This window comes from Actinia tenebrosa, unplaced genomic scaffold (assembly GCF_029948245.1).
Source record: "Actinia tenebrosa isolate PJP-AT-01 unplaced genomic scaffold, QUT_ActTen_1.0 PGA_scaffold0__85_contigs__length_37466705, whole genome shotgun sequence".
NCBI classification, from domain to species: domain Eukaryota; kingdom Metazoa; phylum Cnidaria; class Anthozoa; order Actiniaria; family Actiniidae; genus Actinia; species Actinia tenebrosa.
In genome coordinates, this window is record NW_028292569.1 from 961,588 (window position 1) to 985,356 (window position 23,769).

Here is a 23,769-nt window from a genome sequence, read left to right on the forward strand (position 1 = left end):
AATTATTTCAAGTGTTTTTTCAAATCCCAACCGGAAAAGATATGGCTGAAACAATGTGAGGGGGAAAATAATATAAGAAGACCAAATATGTTAGTTTTTTTTGTTTATGAAGGTTATGGAAAAAAAGTTTAAGAATTAATCGTTCATAGTTATTGATGATTTATTGACAATTTGTAACCTAATATTTAGAGGTAATTATTTTATTTATTATTATTTTTAGTACATATTAAGCTTATTATAATTTTCTTTGGTGTATAGAATGTTTTATTTTTACTCAAGACTTTTAAAATAACTATTTGACTTTTCAAATTTATTAATATAGAAAATTTCTTATTATTCTTGTTATATATTTTTAAATAATATTAATTGGAATTCACAAAATGCTCATAACTCATGACTTTGAATGTGTTGTGGTTAATTCCTTGGAATTAGAAAGTGTCATTAACTTAGTCACAATGGTTGGTTTTACATTTTGTTATGAGTTATGTTAAAATGAAAATGAATTTGAAAATGGAAGGTGTGCAAAATCTTATCCTGTAAACAATACAATAACAATAACCTTGTTAGTGGTATAATATGTGAGTGTTATTTTGTTCAATATTTTCCTTTTTTAATTGCCATTCAAGTCATATCTGTAGACAGGATCAATGTATAATATTATTCTCTGGTATTGTGACTCAATTTTCAGTGTGATGAAAGGTGTGGAATATTGTTGATGCCATAGTTCGGCATAGTTCATATTGCTAGGCTTTTTGGCTGCTCATTTAATGACAGTAATATCAGGTTTGGCTCTGAAGCAAAGTCCCTTAGGCTCTTTAGCAAATATAAAGAGAGACAACAGTTTTTTAGTTGTTGAGTATGACATCTTTTCAGTTCTCATGAAGAAATAGAAAATGTGCTTTGTGCTTTTATATACACACATAAAACCCAGCTTTCTTGTGTATTATCATTAGCTTATTGATCAAGTCAGCAGATCAAATGTTTTGTCTTAAATATTGTATAGATACATTAATAGTTAACATAAAGAGTACAAAATACTCTTATGGCTAACAGAAGGTAGAATATTTAATGACCATTTAAATAATTAAGCTTAATTCTCTTAGTTTTTATTTTTTACAAGTGGCAGGGTGAGCATAAATTTTGAAATTGCAGTCAATAAACAGGATTTAATTTTAAAACCTTTAGAACCTTCAATACATACATACATGCATACATAAACTTTATTTTATCTTTATCTTGAATATCCAGATTAAATACAAAATGGATATTATCTTTGAGGAATAATTTCCAGACCCTGAAAAGGATCATTAGCTAATGGCCAAAACATTTATTTATAGGTAATAGTAAGCTAAAAATAAAATCCAATGAAGATCAATACTTAGTATTCAGTGTTGCTTTTCAGAGCAGATTTTTTCAAGTACAAATTAATGCAATTATGACAAACTGAATAGCTAGTGCTTTGAACCAACAAAATGCCATGAAAACAGTAATGGTCCACTCTGACACAATGTTTGAATATGAGAGCCTTGTTTTTCCTCTATCACTTAATATCTCTCATACTTCTTCCTTTCTCAATATCCATAAGACCTATTCATTCAGTCATACTGAATCAAACCATCAACAGAATTGGAATTAACCAAGCTTAGAAAGTCAAACCAAGAATAGGAGAAATTTGTTAATGACCATTAACGCAATTCACCATTTCTTACCTCGTATATACATATTTTAAAAAAATCTAATACAGCAAATCAAAATATGTGAACAATTTGAATAAATATTGTTCTAAACTAACAAGTCTCTCTTACCTATGAAAAAGATATAGAACACAGTATTATAGACACAATGTTATTCAGTCCATAACAATGACAATAATAGTTATTCAAATCACCATATTTTGATTCCGTGCATAAGGCAGAACATGGTATAAATCATTACATTATTCTATATAGTATAGTTTAATTTATGCTGCAATTTGAGTAATTTAAGGCATCTGATAGCTGAACAACATTTTTGGGAGACATTTTGCCAAGTTTGATTTAACTTTTAATTACATGACTAAGACAGTTAGCTTTTATTCAAGAGGTCTGGCTTTTTGGTTTTCATCAATCAAAATGTCTATAATTTATGGTTGATGGCATCCAAAATCCCTGGCATTTAGAGCTATGGTAATTGCATCTTATTAAAAGAAGTCAATACCAAAATTTGAATATGACCACTTGCATGATATTTTCCTTATATTTTTATGTTTTTGTGGTGAAAATGGATATACAGCTAATTATATAGCTTGTTCTATTTTTGCTCATATAGTTATTATTTAAACTTACTTCCTTTGATTGCTCCATTAATCCACTACATGGCACTCGTCATAATAAGGAAGCCCCAGAGACCCCATTTGTGTTCTATGCGCACTTTGTTAGAATTGAATTTTTATGCCATTATTTCCTTTAGGGTCTAGACAAAAAATATCTATGTTTTGAGGTTCATACTTGTGTTTTTAATTCGTGTTTATAGCATATCACCAAAGCAACGACTGCACTACAATAAGCTTATTTTTAGAATTTTTTCTTGACATCTTATTCCCCAAAAGATCCATAATTCGTAACTTTTGGAATTTAATCTTTTAAACGATTTCTTGAATTTAATTTAACTTTTTATTAGTTTTCCTTGGACTTCCGAACCTATAAGCGTATGTTTGTTTTAAAAATCAATTTTATTGGAATTCAATGTTATCAATTATTTTTTTCATTGACAGGAAGCTTCATAAATCTTGTAAAGCAAATTTCCTGTCTTGGCTTCAAGGCAATGCTTTTATTGGTTCAAAACACCATTTAAGAACTGTTATCTTTGCTTTAAATATCGAACTAGACAATGGAACAAATAGTCTTAAAATTTACAAAAGAAATGTTATAGGCTGAACCTCAATGGACAAACACAAGACCTTCTAAGAAACCTCTTACTTTTCCAACCACAGATATTTAAATTATCATTTTACCATGTTGGATTAATTAAGAATGTTAAAAGGCATTAATGAAGAGATTAATAGACGAAGAAAGGTTAATAAAGAGTAGAAAACTTCAGCTTAATACCTTGGATTTTTCTTGTTCACCTCAGTGTGAACGCCATTTTATTTCTCACTTCGAAAGCACACGCGCGCACGCGTTGAGTTACTTTTGGCGCGAAATAAAGTGACTACTGGGATCCCTGTGTTTTCTTACAGCGGCGACGGGGGATTTTCTATTTTTTTCTCTCCTACTTTTTTTTTTTTTTGTTTTGTTTGTTTTGTTTGTTTGTTTGTTTGTTTGTTTGTTTAAAATCTACAACTATTAATATATTTTGTAATTGCAAACTCATTGACCTGTATTGTTATCTCCTATAATATTTATATGTGCGTAAATTAAGAACTTGAACTTGAACTAAATTTCTTTTCTTTGCTCCTGACAGATGTGTAGCAGTACAGAACTCTCCGACAAAAAACTTTACCCGACTTTCGCCCGAACATTTGCCGTCGACTCTCAAGTAACTCCAAGCGTAATAAGTCTGTTAAAGAAATTTAAATGGACAACAGTGGCAATTATATACGAAAACCTAACAAAATGGATAGATCTCAAAGACAGTATGAAGCGCCACTTAAAGGCTAACGGAATCAAAGTCTCTTACGAAGGTTCTACTATAGGCCCGTTTGCTCTCCATTCCAAGGTTATGGACGATAGAATCCGCGAAATGATGTCAGAAATTAAAAACAAAGCTCGAAGTAAGTAAAAAAAGAACAAAAATAATATTAATAGAACTATTTAAGTCCCTTAAAGTGCTTTTCAATGTCATACGCGGAATCTTACATTATTTGCCGTCGCAACAATATTTGATTTCAGTAAACGTCTGGCTACGTTTACACGTACTGGTAGAAATTTGTAAAAAAAATATGTATTTAGGAGTTCTATTCGGACAAAAACTCAAACGCCTAGCCGTGCATATTTGGAACCTGCAAAACTGCACTTTGTCCGGATAACCAGTTTTCGTTATTTTTTCCATAAACAGAACGTAATTTTTTATAAAAATTAAAAAGGTTACAAGGATGTAATATACTGGGGATGATTTTGAACGGTTAAAATTTCGATCGTTACCGTCTAAACGTAACCGTAATCAAAGTGTTTCCATGGCATTGTCAAAAAAACAAATTTTCAAAGGCGCGTGCTTATGGAATGTGCTGAGTTGCACATGGTTTTCTTTCTGACTCCGAGGGTTTTTCCCGTCCTCCGGTTTTTCCTTCCTTCACTCAAATCAACCGTAACTAATTCAAACTGGTTAGAGCTGTGCTCCGGGGTCATACATGGAATGTATAGCGGCTGCCAGATGCACCTTCTCAGTGGCGGATCCAGGGGGGGTCGAAGGGGTCCACGGAACCCCCCTTGAAGGTTTGATCTTTTAGGTAATAGAAATATGTCTTATATAAATTTTAATAAAAAAATATTAGTAGTTTTGCGTTGGGTCGTGTTATTATAGCTTGGTCCGTTACTAGATAGTAAATTAGGTGATTAGAGCCAATTTTTTGTCAAACATCGACTAAACAAAAGAGAATTATACACAGTTTAAGAAACGGAACCCCCCTTTGAAAAATCCTGGATCCGCCACTGCTTCTCATGCTTTCAGTTCGACCCCGTTGAGCTGCGCCACTGCTGTACTCTGCGTTGGTAATTAGAATGACAAGTTTTTTTAGGACAAGTTTGTCTACTTAATTGCGCCGACGATTCCACGCGTGCTATTGAGAAGCACTGTCTTCCCCCATTCTGATCTGTCTTAACCGAGTATCGTACTTATTGAAACTTTTGTCGTTTAGTCGTGATTTTTGTCACAAGTTTCCACATGGCTCGAGAAGGCATTTACATCGCTTTCCAAGAGAATATGATTAGCGGGGAATACGTGTTCATAGCTTTTGAATTGGACCAGGTCTATGCTGCGAAAAGAAAAAAGCTTCCTTTCCTCTGGTTTCAAACAGACAGCCACTACAGAAACAGGGTAAACAGGTAAAATAGGGTAAATGGCTTTAAATTAATAGTAATTGACAGAGACATTCGTCTGAAACTAAGATGGAAGAATAGAGCCTTCCACTTTAGCGTATCTTTAAAACACCTCTAATACCCTCCCCCACCCCCCCCCCCCCACTTCCCACTTCCCAGACATAAAGCGAACTCAAAGAAATTGCCTGATCACTTTTCCTCGAAAACGATCGACTCAATTTGCCGATTAAAAAATCTGTTTTCTATGGCATCCTACTCATGAAAAACAGGGAAACAAATTTCACGCTTTCCATAAAACCCTACATTTTGTTTCTTTTTTTTAGTTCGGATTTCGTATCTAGTGTCCAAAAAGGATCTGAAGCTGTTCTTCTGCTGACAGTTAAAGCACCTCTAGGATCAACATATGCTGATTTTAAAAAAAGACTCGAGGATCGAACCAAAGATCCACCCTTCAATAGCAGTACTTATATTAGTAACCAAGGAATGACGGTAGGTCACGTGATGTCGTTCCCAATCTAGGCGCGAAGTGTATTTTAAAATTCTATCAAATATTTTCGCCACAATTCGGAAAAATGCGTCATTAAAAATGCTTTATCATTCAATGAAGCTGGGCTTTGTTTGAGCCAACCTAACCTTGTTCCCAGGACCCACTCTCTAATCAGTTAGGAGAGTAGGCCCTGGGAACAAGGTTGAATCTGATCCATATATACACATACCTTTGGTTACCTTTGTTTTTGCAGCCTCCTGTGTTTGGTGCTTATCTTTATGATGCTGTTTACCAGTTTGGAATAGCCTTGAACAAAACCTTAAGCAGAAACGAAACACCAGTTGGTGAAGCCATCATTGAAAAGATGCGCGACATCAATTATCTTAGTGAGTACAGAAAGGATTTGATTGAAGAGACCTCTTTACATCGGGTGTAATATTTTCCCATTTCAGACCACATGTCATTCTCTTGAGGACGAGATTCTTCGTTTGAGTTGTATCCATATTCATGCGTCTTCTCATGCACAACAGTTAAACAAATAAATAGTGATACTCTAGAGAATAATTAACACGTGGTCTGAAATGGGAAATATTACAACCAAGGTAAAGAGGTATGTTGGTTTAAAAGGAGAGAAAAGATCAGTGCGCGAATATAATATCTCCTCATGCTAAGTATATGTGTTTTAGGTATACAAGGGTATCAGGTTCATATTGACGCTAATGGAGATGCAGAATTCAATCTAACTCTACTAAGTAGCAAATATAATCCGAAAACGAAAGAAACAGGTCAGTGAGCTAATTCAGCTCTTATTTAAGAAATGTCCGTTAACTGTCTGTGAAAGTCCTTAATATGCGATCCAAATTACCACATTGGACATGATATAGTCCGGCTATCACCCATACTAATCATTATTTTTGGTAGTAGTATTAATATATTTCACTGGTAATGACGTCACGCACAATTCAATAGGCACTCAATGCATTCTGGGAGTTTTACTCTACAAGCTCCGTGATATTATTGTCCGAAGTTTGCCATAATTCGTTTCCCTGAGCATAGTTGTGACGTCAATAATTGTGGAGTCTGTCTTAATTTAATTCGTATATTATTAATCATGTATTAACAGTCAACGAGATTTTGCGCCTCTGATTGGTTTCTCTTGTGATTTAGAAATGACCGAGACTGGAAACTTTCACATTGTCACGCATACTGTTACTCAGCGAGGAACGCCAGACTTTAGGTACAAAGAAAACATGACAATCGATTGGCCAGGTGGTAGAAAAACACCCCCGAAGGACCACCCACCTTGTGGATTTAATGGCGAATTGTGTTCGGTTGATGAAAAGAAAGGTAGTTTTTTTTATGTCGTACACAGACTCAAGCATGTTTCTTTCTCTTCTTTTTCTCCTTCCGCCCACATTCCGCCTCCTTCCCTTCCTTCCTTTGCCTTCCTTCCTTTCCCTCCCTCCCTTTTTCTTTCTTTCTTCCTTTCTCTTCTTCCATCTTTCTTTCTTTCATTCCTTCCGCCTTTCTCTCTTTCTCGCTTCCTTCCTTCCTTCCTTCTTGACTTTGAAATTTCCTAAACTACATTTAGTAGACCACTAGCATTTCTTATATATTAGTTATTTACACCTCTTCCGTGGTGTAGCGAGAGAGGGGAAAGGAGGGACGGTTGCCCAAACGTTTTACAAGAGCAGTGGATAAGGCGGGAAACTCTAAAGATGAAACACTTACGCGCGTGTTTTGCGGGAAAATGGTGCATTATCCCCTCCCCCTCCTTCTATGGCCGAGACCTCGCAACGCCCCTACATCTGTTTAAGAAAATTGATAAGTAATACACTGAATCGAAATATTGCAACCAAATTGAATAACTATTGTTATGGACTTAAGTGTTTTCATATGAACGCGAAGCTAGTCAGTTCAGAAGCAATAGTTATTCACATTGGTCGTCATATTTCGATTCGCTGTAGAACGCTAAAGTCTTGTATTTTGATTCTTCCATCAGATAACAAAACAACCATCATTGCAGCAGTGTCTGGTGCTTTAGCTTTCTTGGTTCTTTTGTTTATTGCAAACTTTTACAGGTAATGAAATAATAATTCTAAATAGCTTGAAATGAATACTCATGAGATACAGTATTCTCAAGATAATGAAACGAAAAAAGACACTACCGCCATATTGGAGACAACAAAGGAATTAAAGACAAATCCTTCGTTGAATCCTTCAACATGGCGGCCATGGCGACGTCGATGATACGACTATACTATCGTTAAAAAGAAAGGCTTTGGTTTTTAATTGAACTATTTTTCAGGCATTACAGGGCAGAACGAGAATTACAAAGCAGATTCTGGAAGATTGATTACGATGAGCTATGCTTTGAGCACCGCAGGGGGTCGAACACTTCTTTAGCAAGCACCGTCATGGTTAGTAACTTACCCCCCTCCCCTTACCCCTCCCCGTAATCCACGCCATGGTCTGTAACAATATTGTTAGCAACAAGTCAACCAATCCATAGATACTATTCACGGCTTGCTCCATATACAGCGATCTTTCATCTACAGCAATAACCCCCCACTCTCTCCTCCCTCTGTAACCTGCGCGCAGGAATATGCTACTATTAGTTTGCTTGAGAATTGGAAAGAAACAAGTTGGACAGGTTTTTGACTTGTTTTTAGCATCAAAGAGACGACGATGAGGAGGCAGGGATTCCTTTACTTGAAGACACTACAGCAGAAGGAAAAACCACAAGTATTGGAAAATATAAAGTAAGGCAAAAAGATCCCCACAGCCGAATTAATGTGTCAATCAAATTATCTTAGACCAATCAAATCCACTCATGTAATTAGAAATACACGTGATCAAGTAATTGAAAGTTGCTATTTATCGACTCTAGGGAAACGTGGTAACGGTTGCTAAGTTACCAACACGAAGTATCGACTTGACGAGAAAAGTGTTGCTTGAACTAAAACAGGTGAGAAAAGGATTACGACAGGGATTTTAAATTATTTATTACATTTAATAATTATAAATATAATTACTTTTGAATTGATTCGCTTCTGTCAAGAGCATGCGCAGTTGTAATGGTCTGTTTTGATTTGCAGATGCGTGACATCAGACATGATAATCTCAACCAGTTTATCGGAGCATGCGCAGAACCTCCCATTGTCTGTATCGTAATGCAGTACTGCTCTCGGGGAAGTCTACAGGTAAATTAACCAATCGATACGATACAATTGAATTAAAGCTCCATGGAGACGCCCCTAATATAGTCAATCCGGAAGTGAATCACGAGGCTGTTTATGAGCTACGTGAATGAAAGTAACACTATAAACTAGACGGCTTTGAATGTGTTGTTTTAACATTATGCTCCAGCATGTTGCACCCAGTAATAATATTTAATAGTATTTTTACAAAAGTGAATATAATAAATCCGGCGCGCTCATTGGTCACAATTTACGTCTTATGCTGTTATGTTCAACTACAGGTGAATATAACGCGGACGCTCGTTTGTCGGTGCGTGCCGCTTGCAGAGATGAATAAAATAAATCACTTGTGTTAAAAATGCTACAACAATTATTTATAATACGCAAATTAACACGTTGGAATATGATATGATCAATGTTGACCCTGTTTCGTTGCGTTACAGGACATCTTAGAGAACAGTGACGTCAAACTCGATCATATGTTCATCGCATCCTTAGTCTCAGACATCGTCAAGGTATATACATATCTATATCAACCACGTGACAGTGGTTACGTTGTACAAAATAAATAGAGACACGTTTTAATGGCTTGGTTGGTTCGTGCGGTACGTATTAAGTGAAGAAAGGGAGGATGGGAAAGAAAGAGGTGTAAATAATGAATGAATCAGGTTGTCACTTCTCAGGTTGTATTTCAAGGAGTAGAAGAGTAAAGTGTTTAAGTATAGGAGGCTTTGCACCATCATGTGATGGCAGCCATGAAAGGAAGCAGGAACAATTAATCTCCATCACGTGATGGTGCAAAATGATTTATATTTCTTCAAGCATATTTTTCTCTAAAAAATATGTCCGAGCTCGAGGTGGGATTTGTTTGCAAATAGTGTGTTGATTGTTGAGTGATTATGAGATACTAGCCTTTGTAGCCTAAAAGAACTCCAAAAAAACTGCAAAACATTTGAGAGGAACGGCGAAAACGTTTGAGTGTTAACATACTTAAAGCGAATTTGTAAAACATATTTTCTGCATAGGGAATGGCGTACCTACACAGTTCAGATATTCGTTCTCATGGCAACCTGAAGTCTTCCAACTGTCTGGTGGACAGTCGTTGGGTTCTTAAGATTACTGATTACGGTCTCCCGACGTTCCGATCCAAAGTGAAAAAAAGTGTGGACAACTACGCGTATTATAGAGGTATACATTAGGCAGATTAAGATTCTCGTTTTTCCTTCCCGCAAACGGCAAACTTGACCACGTTTCCATCGTTTCCCTACATTTCATTTACCTTTTGCAAACCTTCTCGACAAAGACAAGTATTCTTTTGTTTATCTACTACTTGGAGATTTTTTGCGATTTTTTTAGTCAATTTTAATCTGTTTATTGGCGTATATAGCTAATGACTATTTCGTTCATGCTCCTCAAACCTTTCTGGAACTTAACCTTAGAATTCGTTCAATGCCGCCTGTGTTCCTTGATTACAGACTCATTTAATCAGGGTTACCTCGTATCAGATCCTAAATATTCACAAATACCAACGGTAAAGTAAAGAATGCACAACTTCAACAATACAAACACTTTGAAATTTCACGGACCTTGACTGGAACACATGAATATTCTACACAAAATCGAAGCTAACCCTGAGCAACAGAGAACTCGAAACTGGAGTATATGGTGACTTTTTTAATGTTTTACTCCAGATCAGCTATGGGTTGCACCCGAACTTCTCCGCAACCCGAACAGAGACATCCGGGGCACACAGAAGGGTGATGTGTACAGTTTTGCTATTATATTGCATGAGTTTCACACGAGGGAAGGACCCTATGCCAACAGCAATCTGGAGCCTAAAGGTAGGCACATTTAAACTATGTCACATACTCATTAATAATGCATGAGGAAAGCAGCCACTCAATGGGCTTTTTTTGGGTCACATGACGTTACTTGAAACCTGGTAAAGTCCTGTGAAAGGACTGAAATAATTTTGTTCCAGTCCTTGGACTGGATCAAAATTAATTCAGTTCAGGGACATATCTGTCCCTTAAATCTTTCAATCCTAAACAATTGGAACTAATTGCGCGAACTTGAAAATTCCCGTCCAGTCCTCATTGTCGGCTTTGAAACATTACGTCACGTGACTTTTTTTCTTTTATCAGTGTTCCTAGACCATTAGGTAATCGTATTTTTTTTCCTACAGAAATAATTCATCGCGTCAAAGAAAGGGAATACCCGCCTTTCAGACCGATCGTTACAAAGCTGATCGGTGGGGTAGAAGAACTAAGAGAGCTAATGACACAATGCTGGGAAGAAGAACCTGAAACGCGACCAGACTTTCCTGATATCAAGAAAATCATGCATAGACTACTCATACAAAATGGAATGTAAGTATGCGATATTCAGAAACATGTGTCTGCTATGGACTTGGTCAGCGGTTACATAAAGCTGCGCATGCTAAAATGTAAAACTCTGAAGTAGATTCGGGCAGCGGTTTACTATATATAGAATAGAGCAGGCGCATGCTACGTCATCGCCGCCATCTTGGTTGACTATGACAAAGCATTCCTCATTAACATTAACTTCTCTTGTTATGTGTCGTTATTCATCTCTCAAGGGATTTTGAACACATGGTTTCACACACTATTCAAAAAAGGATTGTTAAAATGTCGTTCAAAAGTGCGCATGTTTAATACGCACTCCCTACGAAAGACTGGTCTGCAGTCGCTCAAAGATGCACAACCTTTATTGCGTATCTCCAAAGTAAGGCTGGTCAGCGGTTGCAAAAGGTGCTGATGTAACACTTTGCACCTCCTTAGCGAGTGGAGGCGATCAGTAACCTTCTCAAAACCTGCGCATGCGTAAAAAGAAAAGCTCATGACCAAATTGTTTCTGCTTCAAAAGACTATTTCTTAAAGAAAAGCAGATCTCATATTCAACATAAGCCCTGATGAGTATAATACATAAGCGCTGATATTTATGTTTGGATTTTTTAGGAAAACAAATATATTCGATAACATTGTGTACATGATGGAGAAATACGCTGATAATCTGGAGGAACTGGTGATGGAGAGAACAGGGCAGCTGATAGAAGAGAAGAAAAAGACAGACGCCCTGCTAGAGCGCATGCTTCCACCGTATGTTACACCATACTAATCTTAACTTCTTTTGCCATTCAAATATTGTACAACCATCACTCTTTCGTGAGGTTCGCTCCACTACTACTACTTTTATTATTTACATCACGCAACAATCAACTTTTATGTTGATTTTTACAAAGAGAAGAAAACCGTTGATTGACATATCAGAAAATGCTTCACTGTAGTGTATTTGATTTTGTACAGATCGGTAGCTGAGCAGCTGAAGAAGGGTAAAGCAGTAGAAGCAGAGAGCTTCAACCAAGTATCGATCTACTTCAGTGATATTGTTGGTTTCACGAGTCTCAGTGCAGAGAGTACACCCATGCAGGTTTGTCACGTGATCCCAAGGATACTATATTAGCGCGATGGCACCTGAACGGTGGAGGATTGGGGAGATTCTTTACCCCGGATTGCTGGAAGAAAGGGGTTGATTGCATGGTATGACCAACTGTGCATTCTCAATTCCAATACAGGAATTTTCGGTAGAACCTGCCATTAATCTCTTTTCTTTGCACCCATTAAACGCGAGACCTTTGCCACATTAAAGTTTTGCGCAATTAGTAACCAAGCCTTCTACCTAGGAGTAGTCCTGGTACTGAGTCCTATCTTTGTCTTGTCTTTAGGTCGTAGCTCTGCTAAATGATTTGTATACGTTATTTGATGACATCATACGAGAATACGACGTATATAAGGTAAGTAAATATATGAACTACAGTTCCTATAATGCATTGCTAAATAACTGTTCTCTTAATACGTTCTGCTCCTAGGTTGAGACTATAGGAGATGCATACATGGTGGTCAGCGGTCTTCCTATAAGAAACGGCTCGCGTCATGCGGGAGAAATAGCGCGCATGTCATTACATCTGGTGGATGCTGTACAAACGATCTTCACTGTCCGGCACAAACCAGGATACAAATTAAAACTACGTGTTGGAATACACAGCGGTAAGAGAAGTCGTTTAACACTAAAGAGGCACCGCAGACACGGTGTCTGAAATCAAACGATCCGACTAATTTAAGAAGTGCGGGGCTGATGTTTAATATTAGAATAATGAAGTGTTTAATTGATCTGTTTCTGGTATTTGAACATTTTGAACTAAAGTAGTTAAACATCTAACCAGACGCAATGTCTCGCAGAAAAAGACAAGTGACTGTGTACCATGAGATCTTGATGAAAGGAAAAGAAAGTTAAAAGGGCGTGGCACACCACGTGCTCAGAAATTGGTTATTCAGCTAAAACATTTCAATATAAAATACGAGCTGTACGAAATCCAAAATAAGCACGGAACACATTGAAATAAGGCTGTGGCCTTTACCACATGCACAGAGGTAAAACTGTGAAGTAAGATAGGCGTGGCATTCCACGTGCATCCAGAGATTCCAGTGATCCTTTAGTGATGGATTCAATTCCTGTGAGTTTTTATTGTAAGTGTATTGTTTTCTTTCCCTAGGTCCTGTGGTGGCTGGTGTAGTAGGCAACACTATGCCTCGTTACTGTTTGTTCGGAGACACAGTCAACACAGCTTCAAGAATGGAATCAAACGGAGAACGTAAGGTCACTTCTGAGCAAATAACCAATCTCGCGACCAGCGCATGCGCACGTCTTGTATGCGCAAAGGTCACATGACTTGAACTAATTGTATTTTGTTTTTCCTGAACCAGCTCTTCGCATACACATCAGTGATCAAACGAAGAAGATACTTGACCAACTTGGTGGATTTATAGTGGAGGAACGTGGCGAAGTCTTCCTAAAGGTAATGGCTCATCTTACCTTAAATCTGTACAGTTACAGATGCAACTACGCCGTTTGTCATTATGTCACGGTATTACCTTTTGTGTGACCTCAAGCGTCACGCTTACAACTTCTAACAACGCTTAAGCCTCTTGCGTGATCTACATTGTTACGATAACAACTTCAAACAATGCTATTGATACTTGCATGTTCTTCAATGTCACGTTGTCACGATAACGACTGCTAACAACGCTATTGCCACTTGCATGATCTTCAATGTCACGTTGTCACGCTAACAACTTCTCATCACTTTTTTCCACAGGGTAAAGGAAACTGCATTACATACTGGCTGATCGATGCAGTAAAGAAACGACAGCTGAGCGTCAAAGGAAAATCACATCATCCCAATGGGAACCCTCTGTTAAGCTACCTTACAGCACCCAGTCAATTTGGTTCCACAGGGTCCTTGAATGTCCGCAGAACTGATTCATTCAGAAAGAATATCAAAAGCACTCCTTCACCGAAACCCAAGAAAAAAGTCTGGCATAAGTTTGATGTTGAAGATGGACTACTTGGTGCTGATCACACAGCGGTATAAGGACTGATAGACTTCAAAAATATAATGGCTTTGTTCGTGGATATATCCAGTAGATTGAATTGTCCTCGGGTGAATGTGGCTCTCAATTTCTACAACATGAATCTTGTACACGTTGACGTAAAGAAATGTTGGTATTTAGTGTGGAAATCTTGAAAGAAAATTAATTTTAGGAAGAAATTATGTGCATAAAATGAGTGGTCGACACGATGGAACATCGGCTTGTGTTCGGCAAAGCGTCGGAGCTGGAAATTTTCGACTTATTAAGTGTTGCTGCTGCTGAAAATAATCAATCACTCGAGATAATGTAAAGTTTTCGTGGAAGAGCTTGATAAAAGAATCAAGAGTCGATTACCTGTCGGCACAAAGTAGAATGGAAGTGAGAGTGATCGGTAATACTTCGGCATGCATTCGGAAAATATCTGGCTTCGATTGACGAAACCAGTGTTGCTGGAAATGCAACCTTAATGGAAAATGAATGACATTCTACTTCGGAATCCAGTCGGAAATCTGTCGGTTCACGAAAAAATAGCGACGAATTGTCGGCTCCTGTAATTTGTGTATATTGATAGTGGAGGATGAGACAAATGGAATTGAGTCATGGATTAATGAATGAAATAAATGAAGCCAGTGTGTGGTGGTTGGAATCGTGTCGTCGGCAAAAAACTCTCAGGCAATTACTCGTTACGTCCTCGAGCACTTCACATGGATGCTTAGACGTCTTTTAATTTGATGTTCTCGTTATTAGAGAATTGCAATAATTTATCATATACGTAAATATGAATATATACATATATATACCAGCATGCTGAATTATATACTAGTTTAATCTATTCTGGAGGCAAGATGTAGTATTTTTAGTCATCCATCTCGGAATCAGATATCTAACTGGGCTGGAAACACAATAAACGACTTAGGGGAGGGGGGGGAGGTATTTTGTTGATAATGTTAGCCATTTCTAGCTTACAGGCGGGGCTGGGCCTAGGCCGAGTGACGAAGTACATATAAATAGACACTCATTTTTGACGAGAATGATGAGAATGATGGCATTAAATTGTTTAGTCTGTTATAAATGGTTTCTTATTTATTTGTTTGTTTGTTTATGCGGCTGTCTGTCTATCAGTCCGAGTCAGTCGGGTCGGTCGGTCAGTTGGTCGATCTGTCTGTCTTTCTCTCTCTGTTGGTCTGACTTTTTGTCTGTCTGTCTTTTCTTTTTTAGAGGGTTTCCAACCCAACTCATTACCAACATTCATGACGTCATGACGGCCATGTTTGTTGAATAGGACGTTTGCATGATGGCGTCATTTGACTCCCACTACCATAATGCTTCGCGAATTTTCTTTCTTATTCAAATTTGTATTTCCCTATGAGAATAGTAAAACAATTTGTGCTAATTAACTGAACAAAAGAAAGTGTGCAAGGGAGTCTGGTAGGAGAGAGGTCAGTGACGCCATCATGCAAACGTCCTATTTAACAAAGGATTCAGTTTTCTTTCCTTTAGTTGTGTTAATCATCCAACATGGCGGCTATGTCTTGACTGCGAATCAAAGATACAATTTTTTTCTGTTTCAGAAAATGTATCTCTTCGGTTAATAAATATCACTATATACTAGGTCCCAGGCCCTCCCTTTAATGGCTCGGTGAAATGGTATCAAAGAGAATGCCTGATCTATGCCTGAGAAAGCCTGTTCTTTCATTATCATTGTACGTCCAACTAGTCTCGTTTGAAGTAATATAAATGAAAGGCTCAGCATGTTTCTCGAATGTTGATCTGATGTTTTAATCAGTATTTCAAATCCACAGGGGTCCCCTCGGGAGTCCATTGCTAGGAGCTGATTTCTAGAGCCATAATTTTTCGATAATATTAGTTTTTGATTAGTTTCTAATATAGAACGAATTGGTCGTGAAACAGGATTAACAGTGGTGATGTTATTGGCATGTTTAGGACAAAAAATTGCTTGAATTAAAGTCTCACGATTTCTCCTTTTTAAACCCTTCGAGCCTCTTTCTCTACCTTCTTGTTGATACCAAATTCCCCCCCGGGCAACAGCTGTGTTTCCTATTGTTGTTTTCTGATTTCTGTTTTCTGATTGGCTGATTAGATCTAAAAATAATCTAATCCTATATCTAGGAATATTCTGGCTTACAGACCGCCGGGCCTTACTCAGCAGGGGAGACGGATGGATTCTGTTAGTAATGGTCTCTTGTAGTCATTCATATATAGAAATGGAGAGTCACTTAAAAGGATATTGGCAGAGATATTGGCAGTACAAGAAACGAACGCCTACGCCGTGAGCTTCATACATGCAAGGAAAGAACGAGGGAGACGCCAATAGGGAGCCAGTGAAAAAAAAAGCACAATTTTTAAATTCGATCGACAATAGCTTACGCCATTTTGAATACTAAGAATCACCGGCCAATAAATTTCTGCTCATTAGAGCTTGAGTTTCATTCATGGTCAGCGGTTTTTGCAATGGAAAATTAATTCTTTTCTTAACATGTCAGCTGCGCATGTGCGTATATGTTAAACATATTAAGGGCTTTAGGATAGAATATTCCTTGCAGTAAAATAATTAAAATACTTCAAGAACTGTGCATTAATCGCGATTTAATCATGTCGTAAAAAATTGACATTTGCCATAAAATAACTTTGTTTTTCGAGGTCTTAAAAGGGAGGTCTAACAAAGCTTCTGTGAAGCATAAATAATTAAATTTTCAAAATATCGAATAAGATCAAGAATTAAACCAAAGAATTAACCAGAATCGCACGAAAGCAAAATATTAAGAACAAGATAAAAATAACGTAGGACTGAAAAACGATTTATCGACTGAAACTCAAGTGAAAGATTTATGGCAGTGAAACTTGAAAATCAAGAAGCTTTCACCACGATCAAAGTGATAATTCTGCAGCCAATATTTCGCGTGTCAGGTCCAATGACACCTGGTACATCAAGTCGTGAGTAATATTCAATCAGACGAAACAGTATGAACTGATAAATATCTAGTGTTGTCACGATTCCAAGCTAGAACTAAAGCCTTTTAGTGAAATATCGCGGCACTCAGTTAACCCTTGCTTGATCCAAGCCTAGCGAATTGTAGGTAAGAGACTCCACTAATCCTTCTAGTTTATTTTTTCAAGTTTCTTTTTATTTTCTGGCGATTTTGTTTTACCTGAAAATACGATGTGATTCGAGAGGATTAATGCGCGTCGTGGCTAGATTTATCGATATGTGCGGTGTAACAGATTTCGAAGGCGTAAACAATGCTTCACTTGATCCAATACTTTACTTGTAGATCTACTAGATATTGAATCAACTTTTTGTTTATTTTTTGTCTCATGTTATACCGCAGATAATTGAAACTGTTAAACTGTTGGTTATTTTTGTATCAAAGGGAGACAGTAATAATATTGACATATTTGTTTGAAAAAGACTAACAGATGACTGAATGTTAAGAAAACATACCTCTTTTTTGCTTCTTTTTCGTCTTTATATCTTTTCGAGTTGTCTTCTCGTTGTCATGCTTATTCCCTCGTTTACTGTCCAAGAACTGGCTCAGTAACGAAACGACTTTCGATAATGTACTGATAAAGTGTATAAAATGCATTTCAGTATATAAATATTATTGAACTTCTTGACCGCTTCGTTAATTCGGATCCTCTTAGCTACAACTCAGTTTTTATAGAGCATCAATCATAATACGGATACTTAAAAACTCCTTGCTTCCTGGTCTGGCTTTTGAGAAAAGCGCCGAAATCCACGTCACTCGTCTTCATCAACTAAATTGATCAAACCAAATTAGAGTCAAAGAAAACTAAGTCATTCTTCCATCCACTTCCATCCTGTGGCGTTGAATGAAAAAGTTATAAACCAATAAGCAAAATGGATCACTTAATGAAGAAAAATGTACTAGTTATCTTATGAGCTCGCCCACGTCTGAGCGTAAAAGCATCTGTCTGTAATTCGGTATAAGAGTGTCATTGGTCGAAACGTTAAGATCTTTACGACTTAGCAATAAAACCCCAACGAGTATCATAGATATCGGTAAGTGAAGTTGTTGTGCGAAAAATGGACAACTCGTAATTCATCAAAACTCTACTACTCGTAAATCAAATAAAATGAAGAGCAGATAGATTACTCTTTCCTCAGTTTTGAAGCCAACGCCTTTGGCGGTATACTATTCATCATGACTTCATGTGGGAACTCCTGATCAGTTTTTATGACACTGAAATATTACTTCTCATTACTAGAGAAAGGTCTGGAAGTGGAGCAAAGCTGCTATAAGCCATTCGAATGGCTTATGTAATAATGATGCACTTGGTTAGCGTGGATTCTTTGAGTTTTGATTGGTTGGTTTTTAGAGGGTCACTGTGCTCACTGTACTACACCCCATCAACATAAAAACTGACATTGACTCGGCTGCTGATGGATCAGGGAATCTTTTATTACGAATGGATAGATGGATGGATGGATGGATGGATGGATGGATGGAAGAATGAATGCACCAGAAATGAATGAGTGAATGAATAGCGGATGGATAGTTTCATTTCCATGCCATACAATTTCAGCAGAATACTTATTAATACTAATATCAACCTTATTCTGTCGTATGCTTTACCCTACATCCAGGACAATGTTTCTCATCACCTGATCTCTCAGCAGTAGATCTTATTATTTCTGCAGCTGTTTGCTTCTCATTCAATTACGACCCGCTAGACAAGAAAAGGGAGTCCTAGATTCGTGGGAAGAGGGGTCGGGAGATATTTGTCAGGTATAGAAAACCGTAAATAAGATTAGCCGCGCATAACATGAAATGAATAATACTTTTATCAGTCTCAGCAAGACATTTCCTTTTTCGTTCAAAATGCATTAATAGAATAAAAAAGAAAACTTACCTGCGAGCAAAGGAAAACTAAATGCCATACGTGACCAATAAGAAGACTGGGAAATAGCAGCTTCACAGTCTTCAAAGTGCTGCAAATCTTTCATAATCTTGCTAGTTGGCATAAAAAACCATACAAGTGAACTCTTGCAACTGAGACAAAAACAAATACGATACAATAATATAAATATTTGAAGAAACGCGCATCAGGGAGGGATCGAACAATTCATGGACAAATAATTAGATCAACAATGAAGCGCTCAATACCCTGACTTCCATTCCGATTATTCAAGTAGGAAGGTGGAAAAACGCGTAATCCTGCGACTCTTGATTGACATATTATATACGTGCAAAAGAAATTGAAGGTTGTATTTAGGAACCTTCTCTTATCGAGATGTCACTATCGATAAGAATGTGTACGTCGAAAATCCACTTATGAGGAGCAATTGATTACGGATCACTCGAGTTACAGGCTTTTAGCAAAACACAAATAGAAAGTTAAAAACGTATTTATTCACAACAAGAGCAAACAAATTGAAAAGATTCAAATCAATAGAGAGCAAGAGAAAGAAAGAGAGGGAGTTCAGTCGGGGATTTCGGAATCTGTAGCCCGACAAAGTTTGTTCAACGTTTCGGTTCTTATGTGAAAAAACTTGAGTTGAGAACATGACGCTCCCCAAAAAAGAACCTCTCAAGTCGCTTAATATTTTTTCCATTAGCATCGCGAGAGCTTATCCTATTCCTCTCGAGAACTACTTTATTCTTTTTGTATTTAATCAAAACTTGTAAAGTTAAAAATCCCTATAGCATATCCCTTTGAATGACTTGTCAGTGTCAGGATAATATGTGGACTTCTATATCATCTTTTGTCATTCGTTTTCAGCCAATTTCCGTCTTTCTTTTTCTTTCTTTCTTTTTTTTTTTTTTTTTTTTTTTCCCCGTCTGAGAGCAACAATAACATCTTGACATGGATATATTTATTCGCAGAAAATGTTCGGTGATTTTTTTCACTTATCATTTGTAGCTTCTTGAATGAAAAAAGGAAATATGACTAATAGAATTATTTTATTAGTTTAACTGTTTGCGTCAGGAGTCTTATCTCTAACTATTTGATTTCATTTCTTCATTTCCCTAATATTGCTTGCTTGCGTTTTGTCTTTCATTTGTCCCAATTTTTTTAAATTCGTACTCTTGTTTTCTATTTTTCCCATTTTGTTTTGCTTTTCTTCCATTCATTCATTCCTTCATTTTCTTTCATTCATTAATTCTTTCATTCTTTCTTTCTTTCATTATTCCTCTCTTTCTTTCTTTCTATCTATCTCTAAAGAATGGAACCATCTCTTTAAAAAAGGAAAAATAATACGACAAAGAAGAGATTGCGGATACTTCATGGAATAAAAAGAAAGAGAAAAGCTACTTATTTACTCCCGTTTCTTGTACAACTGACCGATTCACAGGCATACAAAACCTTCCCCAGGGAGGGAGGGTCGAGACGGTACATCCCTAATCCCTTCCCTGTTTTTCAACGTCCGTCAGTTGTTCTTTCTATCCCTTCTTTTCATATTCCATCCTATTTTAATTCTATATTGAATATTTTAAGCCTATTATTTTTGAATATGGAAATAACGTTTTGTAATTTTAGAAAATAAGACTACATCCTCTCAAACTTGAAAAGAATAAGATCAGCTTAGAAAGTCTTTTCAACGAGTGTCACATCTTTGAACCTTAAAGTAGCTATACCTCTATAAGTAGAGTTAATATCGTTTGACTTACCGGACCATTGATGTTCAAAACAACAGAAAAAACACGGCCTGTACTGGTGTTCCACTGCGCATGCGTGGAAGACCAAAATAGGAGTTTCTAAAATCAAGAAAAGAAATCAGTTGTAGTCACAGCCATGTCTACCTTTAGCAGACAGATCGATGGATTTACTTATCAGTAATACGAATGATCGCTTATATTCGAAACAAAAATTGAATGCAGAAATCGAGATAGCAAACGGTCTCGACACAGCTGGAGTATTTCATGATTAAATGATTATAATAAGACACATCATCAATGAGGAATCTTTCTGTATCGAGAAGTAATCTCAATAAGCGCGGAATATAGTTTTAAGAATACAATAACAATACTTTTTATAGTTTGTTTTGGTCATAAAATGGTTAATGCACATTTTGTGTAACAGATGCATGCGAACGAGTTGGCGAAATTGGGCCAAGTGGTCAGCTTATGGTTTTTTCTTAAGTGGCGGAAAAGAGACAACATGAAAAGAATACAAAATACGATCGACTTGAAGATAGGTTGGCATTGACTCTCTTTGGGCAACAAAGCTGCGAATTAAGAGGGGACATACCTTGAAACTTAACCCACTGCTTATAGTAATCATAAGCAAATCCTAGGCCTTCATTCCTTAACGGGTCTTTCCTCTCATATGTCCCCGCTGGCTATGTAAATGTTCTCTGAACATTAGCCCAATCTAAAACCTATACGGTACGTGACCTACTTTCACATCAAATGAAAGTTAATGTGATCCAGAGCGGGCAATAAAATAAGGCTGGTTTCAGTGACCGACTTTCTACACACAACGAATCGACGATCCATAATCCTCAGTAAGTGATGAAAAAAGGAATGACAAAATGTCGAGAACGATGTAATCGTCTTTTATACCTAAGTGAAAATTAAAAATAAGTGGTTGTAGTTTAAACCTTCGCGAGGGCGATCGGAACAAGTACGTATACATGGGGGAATCAAAGGGTTTTCCTTAGAGTTCTTTGGCTTGTAGTACCGCAAATATTAATTACGAGAAATAACGAAATCCATTAACCGAATACTGGTGATTTTACCGCCAGGATCGACGTGCTGTAGGACTGAATCGAATGCCTTGAAGACCGCGAAAGATTTCAGGAAGGATTTTCTATCATGGTCAATACTGGGGCTATCTTCCTGCAGTTAGCTTGCAACATCAAGACGGATTAATCGAGGAAAATTCGCAAAAAATACTTTAGGGTAAGTAGTTATTTCGTGTCTTTTTCGTGTTCAAGAGTTTGTTATATAGTACCGCGCCGCCGGTCATTAACGAATATTCAGAAATGTCCCGAAAAGCGCAAAGGCTATTTTATCCGGCAGTTTAGTCACTCTGTCGTAAAAAATTTGTTAAACTTTAATGGCGCTTGCCTGAAGGCACCCTAAAATGAAAAAAACCCCAGAATTTACCGAAGAAAATTTTACCGAAGAAAAATAAAATCGGAACAAAATGTGAGTGCAACCAAAAGAACAAACGGCTGTCTATTGCTAGAGGTTTCATTTTTATCCACTTTGCCGACGATACTAGACATATTTCTTTTCGGTTTTTGAATTATTCATTTGCGACTTCTGGATTCCTTTTTAAATAATATTTTTTGACATTTTTTGCCACCACAAAAAAACGAGCCTCTTAAACTACTAGAATTAAATATCAATCATATATTTGTATATTTGGTATATTTGGTATATATGTATATATGTATATATGTATGTATAAATATGAATTTGTCTTTTTTGCAACAATTGGGATATATATATACATATAAATATGAAGGATTACCAGGTTGTTCTAGAAAACGCAGTGAGAGCTTTTAAGCATGTTTGGAGCTAAAGTGCTTGTTGTTTACTTTTTATTTTTCAACAAAAATAGCACCAAAACATATACCGCTAAATGGTCAAAGTTTTAGGTATTTGGTGTATATATAGAGAGAGAGAACAATGAGTTAGCAACAAATAAGTAGAAATGACCGTGGAATATCCCCTCCATCCAACACCTGTTTCATCATCCAGTATTAAAGAGGGAAGATGGCATATATTGTAATCAAACAAGCAGGCGATAACTTCAAGCGCATTAGCTCGTATTGTTATAGGACTGATCACCATGGAAACAGGGTGTACATTTACATAATTGTCAGTCATTAAAACATACAAGAAAAGAAGAAAGATTAGAAGAGTTTATTGGAAGGATAGTAGTAAGAGAGTAGTTTATTAATAGACTGTCACATACAATATCCAGTTGGTCAAAAATCAATATTAATTTTATTAGCATCATCGTCATCATCATCATCATCATTATTATTATTATCATCATCATCATTATTATCATCATCATCATCATCATCATCATCATTTTTTTATCATTATCATCATCATCATCATCATTATTATTGTTATCATTATTATCATCATCATCATCATCATTATTATTATTATTATCATCATCATCATTATTATCATCATTATTATTATTATCATCATCATCATTATTATTTTTATTATTATTATTATTTAATTATTTTTTGTATTTTACCAATATGTTTTCATCGATAAATAAGTAATTTGTACATATATTTGTTATTTTATATTCATAATCTCTCTATTATAATAATTAATCTCTCTATTAATAATAATTAATTGAATTCTATTATTAAGTAAAAATATATATACTTTTTATTTTTATTTTTATTTTTATTATTATTATTATTATCATTATTATTATTATTATCTTCTTTTATTGATTTTAATAGATACATTCATTTCGTCATTTAACGACTGCAACTTCCACTTAATAATGAATGGGAACAACTCTAAAAGTCTTTCATGCACTAAATCTGTGAGTTCATTAGCCGTGCCCTGACTTAATCAGTTTAGATCAGTGTTGTTTTAGGGTTTAATGGAATTTCAAATTTTGTCAATAGTCCCCTTCACAGTTCC

At 36.4% G+C, this 23,769-nt stretch overlaps 3 protein-coding genes and 1 long non-coding RNA gene across 7 annotated transcripts in view; 2 read left to right on the forward strand and 2 right to left on the reverse strand.

Moving 5' to 3' along the window:
• Nucleotides 1-15,224, forward strand: part of LOC116293024 (atrial natriuretic peptide receptor 2) — a 42,233-nt gene extending 27,009 nt beyond the window's left edge. For all 3 annotated transcript variants that reach the window (XM_031700407.2, XM_031700408.2, XM_031700406.2), the window contains 22 exons: nt 3,442-3,751; nt 4,835-5,021; nt 5,339-5,504; nt 5,756-5,888; nt 6,189-6,287; nt 6,670-6,849; nt 7,505-7,583; nt 7,811-7,922; nt 8,175-8,264; nt 8,393-8,470; nt 8,601-8,705; nt 9,146-9,217; nt 9,728-9,890; nt 10,394-10,543; nt 10,888-11,071; nt 11,681-11,821; nt 12,029-12,152; nt 12,448-12,516; nt 12,592-12,769; nt 13,276-13,374; nt 13,487-13,578; nt 13,879-15,224. In XM_031700407.2, the coding sequence (XP_031556267.2) occupies nt 3,442-3,751; nt 4,835-5,021; nt 5,339-5,504; nt 5,756-5,888; nt 6,189-6,287; nt 6,670-6,849; nt 7,505-7,583; nt 7,811-7,922; nt 8,175-8,264; nt 8,393-8,470; nt 8,601-8,705; nt 9,146-9,217; nt 9,728-9,890; nt 10,394-10,543; nt 10,888-11,071; nt 11,681-11,821; nt 12,029-12,152; nt 12,448-12,516; nt 12,592-12,769; nt 13,276-13,374; nt 13,487-13,578; nt 13,879-14,154 (3,087 nt within the window). In that variant the 3' untranslated portion in view covers nt 14,155-15,224. The remainder of the gene's footprint in view (nt 1-3,441; nt 3,752-4,834; nt 5,022-5,338; nt 5,505-5,755; nt 5,889-6,188; nt 6,288-6,669; nt 6,850-7,504; nt 7,584-7,810; nt 7,923-8,174; nt 8,265-8,392; nt 8,471-8,600; nt 8,706-9,145; nt 9,218-9,727; nt 9,891-10,393; nt 10,544-10,887; nt 11,072-11,680; nt 11,822-12,028; nt 12,153-12,447; nt 12,517-12,591; nt 12,770-13,275; nt 13,375-13,486; nt 13,579-13,878) is intronic.
• Nucleotides 1-19,183, reverse strand: part of LOC148913159 (uncharacterized) — a 54,338-nt gene extending 35,155 nt beyond the window's left edge. For both annotated transcript variants that reach the window (XR_016119086.1, XR_016119087.1), the window contains exons 1-3: nt 19,046-19,183; nt 17,616-17,734; nt 5,732-5,820 (exon numbers count right to left, since the gene is read on the reverse strand). This is a non-coding gene — a long non-coding RNA (uncharacterized LOC148913159). The remainder of the gene's footprint in view (nt 1-5,731; nt 5,821-17,615; nt 17,735-19,045) is intronic.
• A 1,626-nt stretch (nt 19,184-20,809) lies between these two features.
• LOC116293031 (zinc transporter ZIP11) overlaps nt 20,810-23,769 on the reverse strand; it is a 51,607-nt gene continuing 48,647 nt past the window's right edge. The window contains exon 14 of the transcript XR_004196758.2: nt 20,810-20,892. The gene's annotated coding sequence lies outside the window, so the exon portion shown is untranslated. The remainder of the gene's footprint in view (nt 20,893-23,769) is intronic.
• LOC116293026 (atrial natriuretic peptide receptor 1) overlaps nt 21,464-23,769 on the forward strand; it is a 39,956-nt gene continuing 37,650 nt past the window's right edge. Inside the window, exons 1-2 of the mRNA XM_031700410.2 lie at nt 21,464-21,641; nt 21,882-22,038. The gene's annotated coding sequence lies outside the window, so the exon portion shown is untranslated. The remainder of the gene's footprint in view (nt 21,642-21,881; nt 22,039-23,769) is intronic.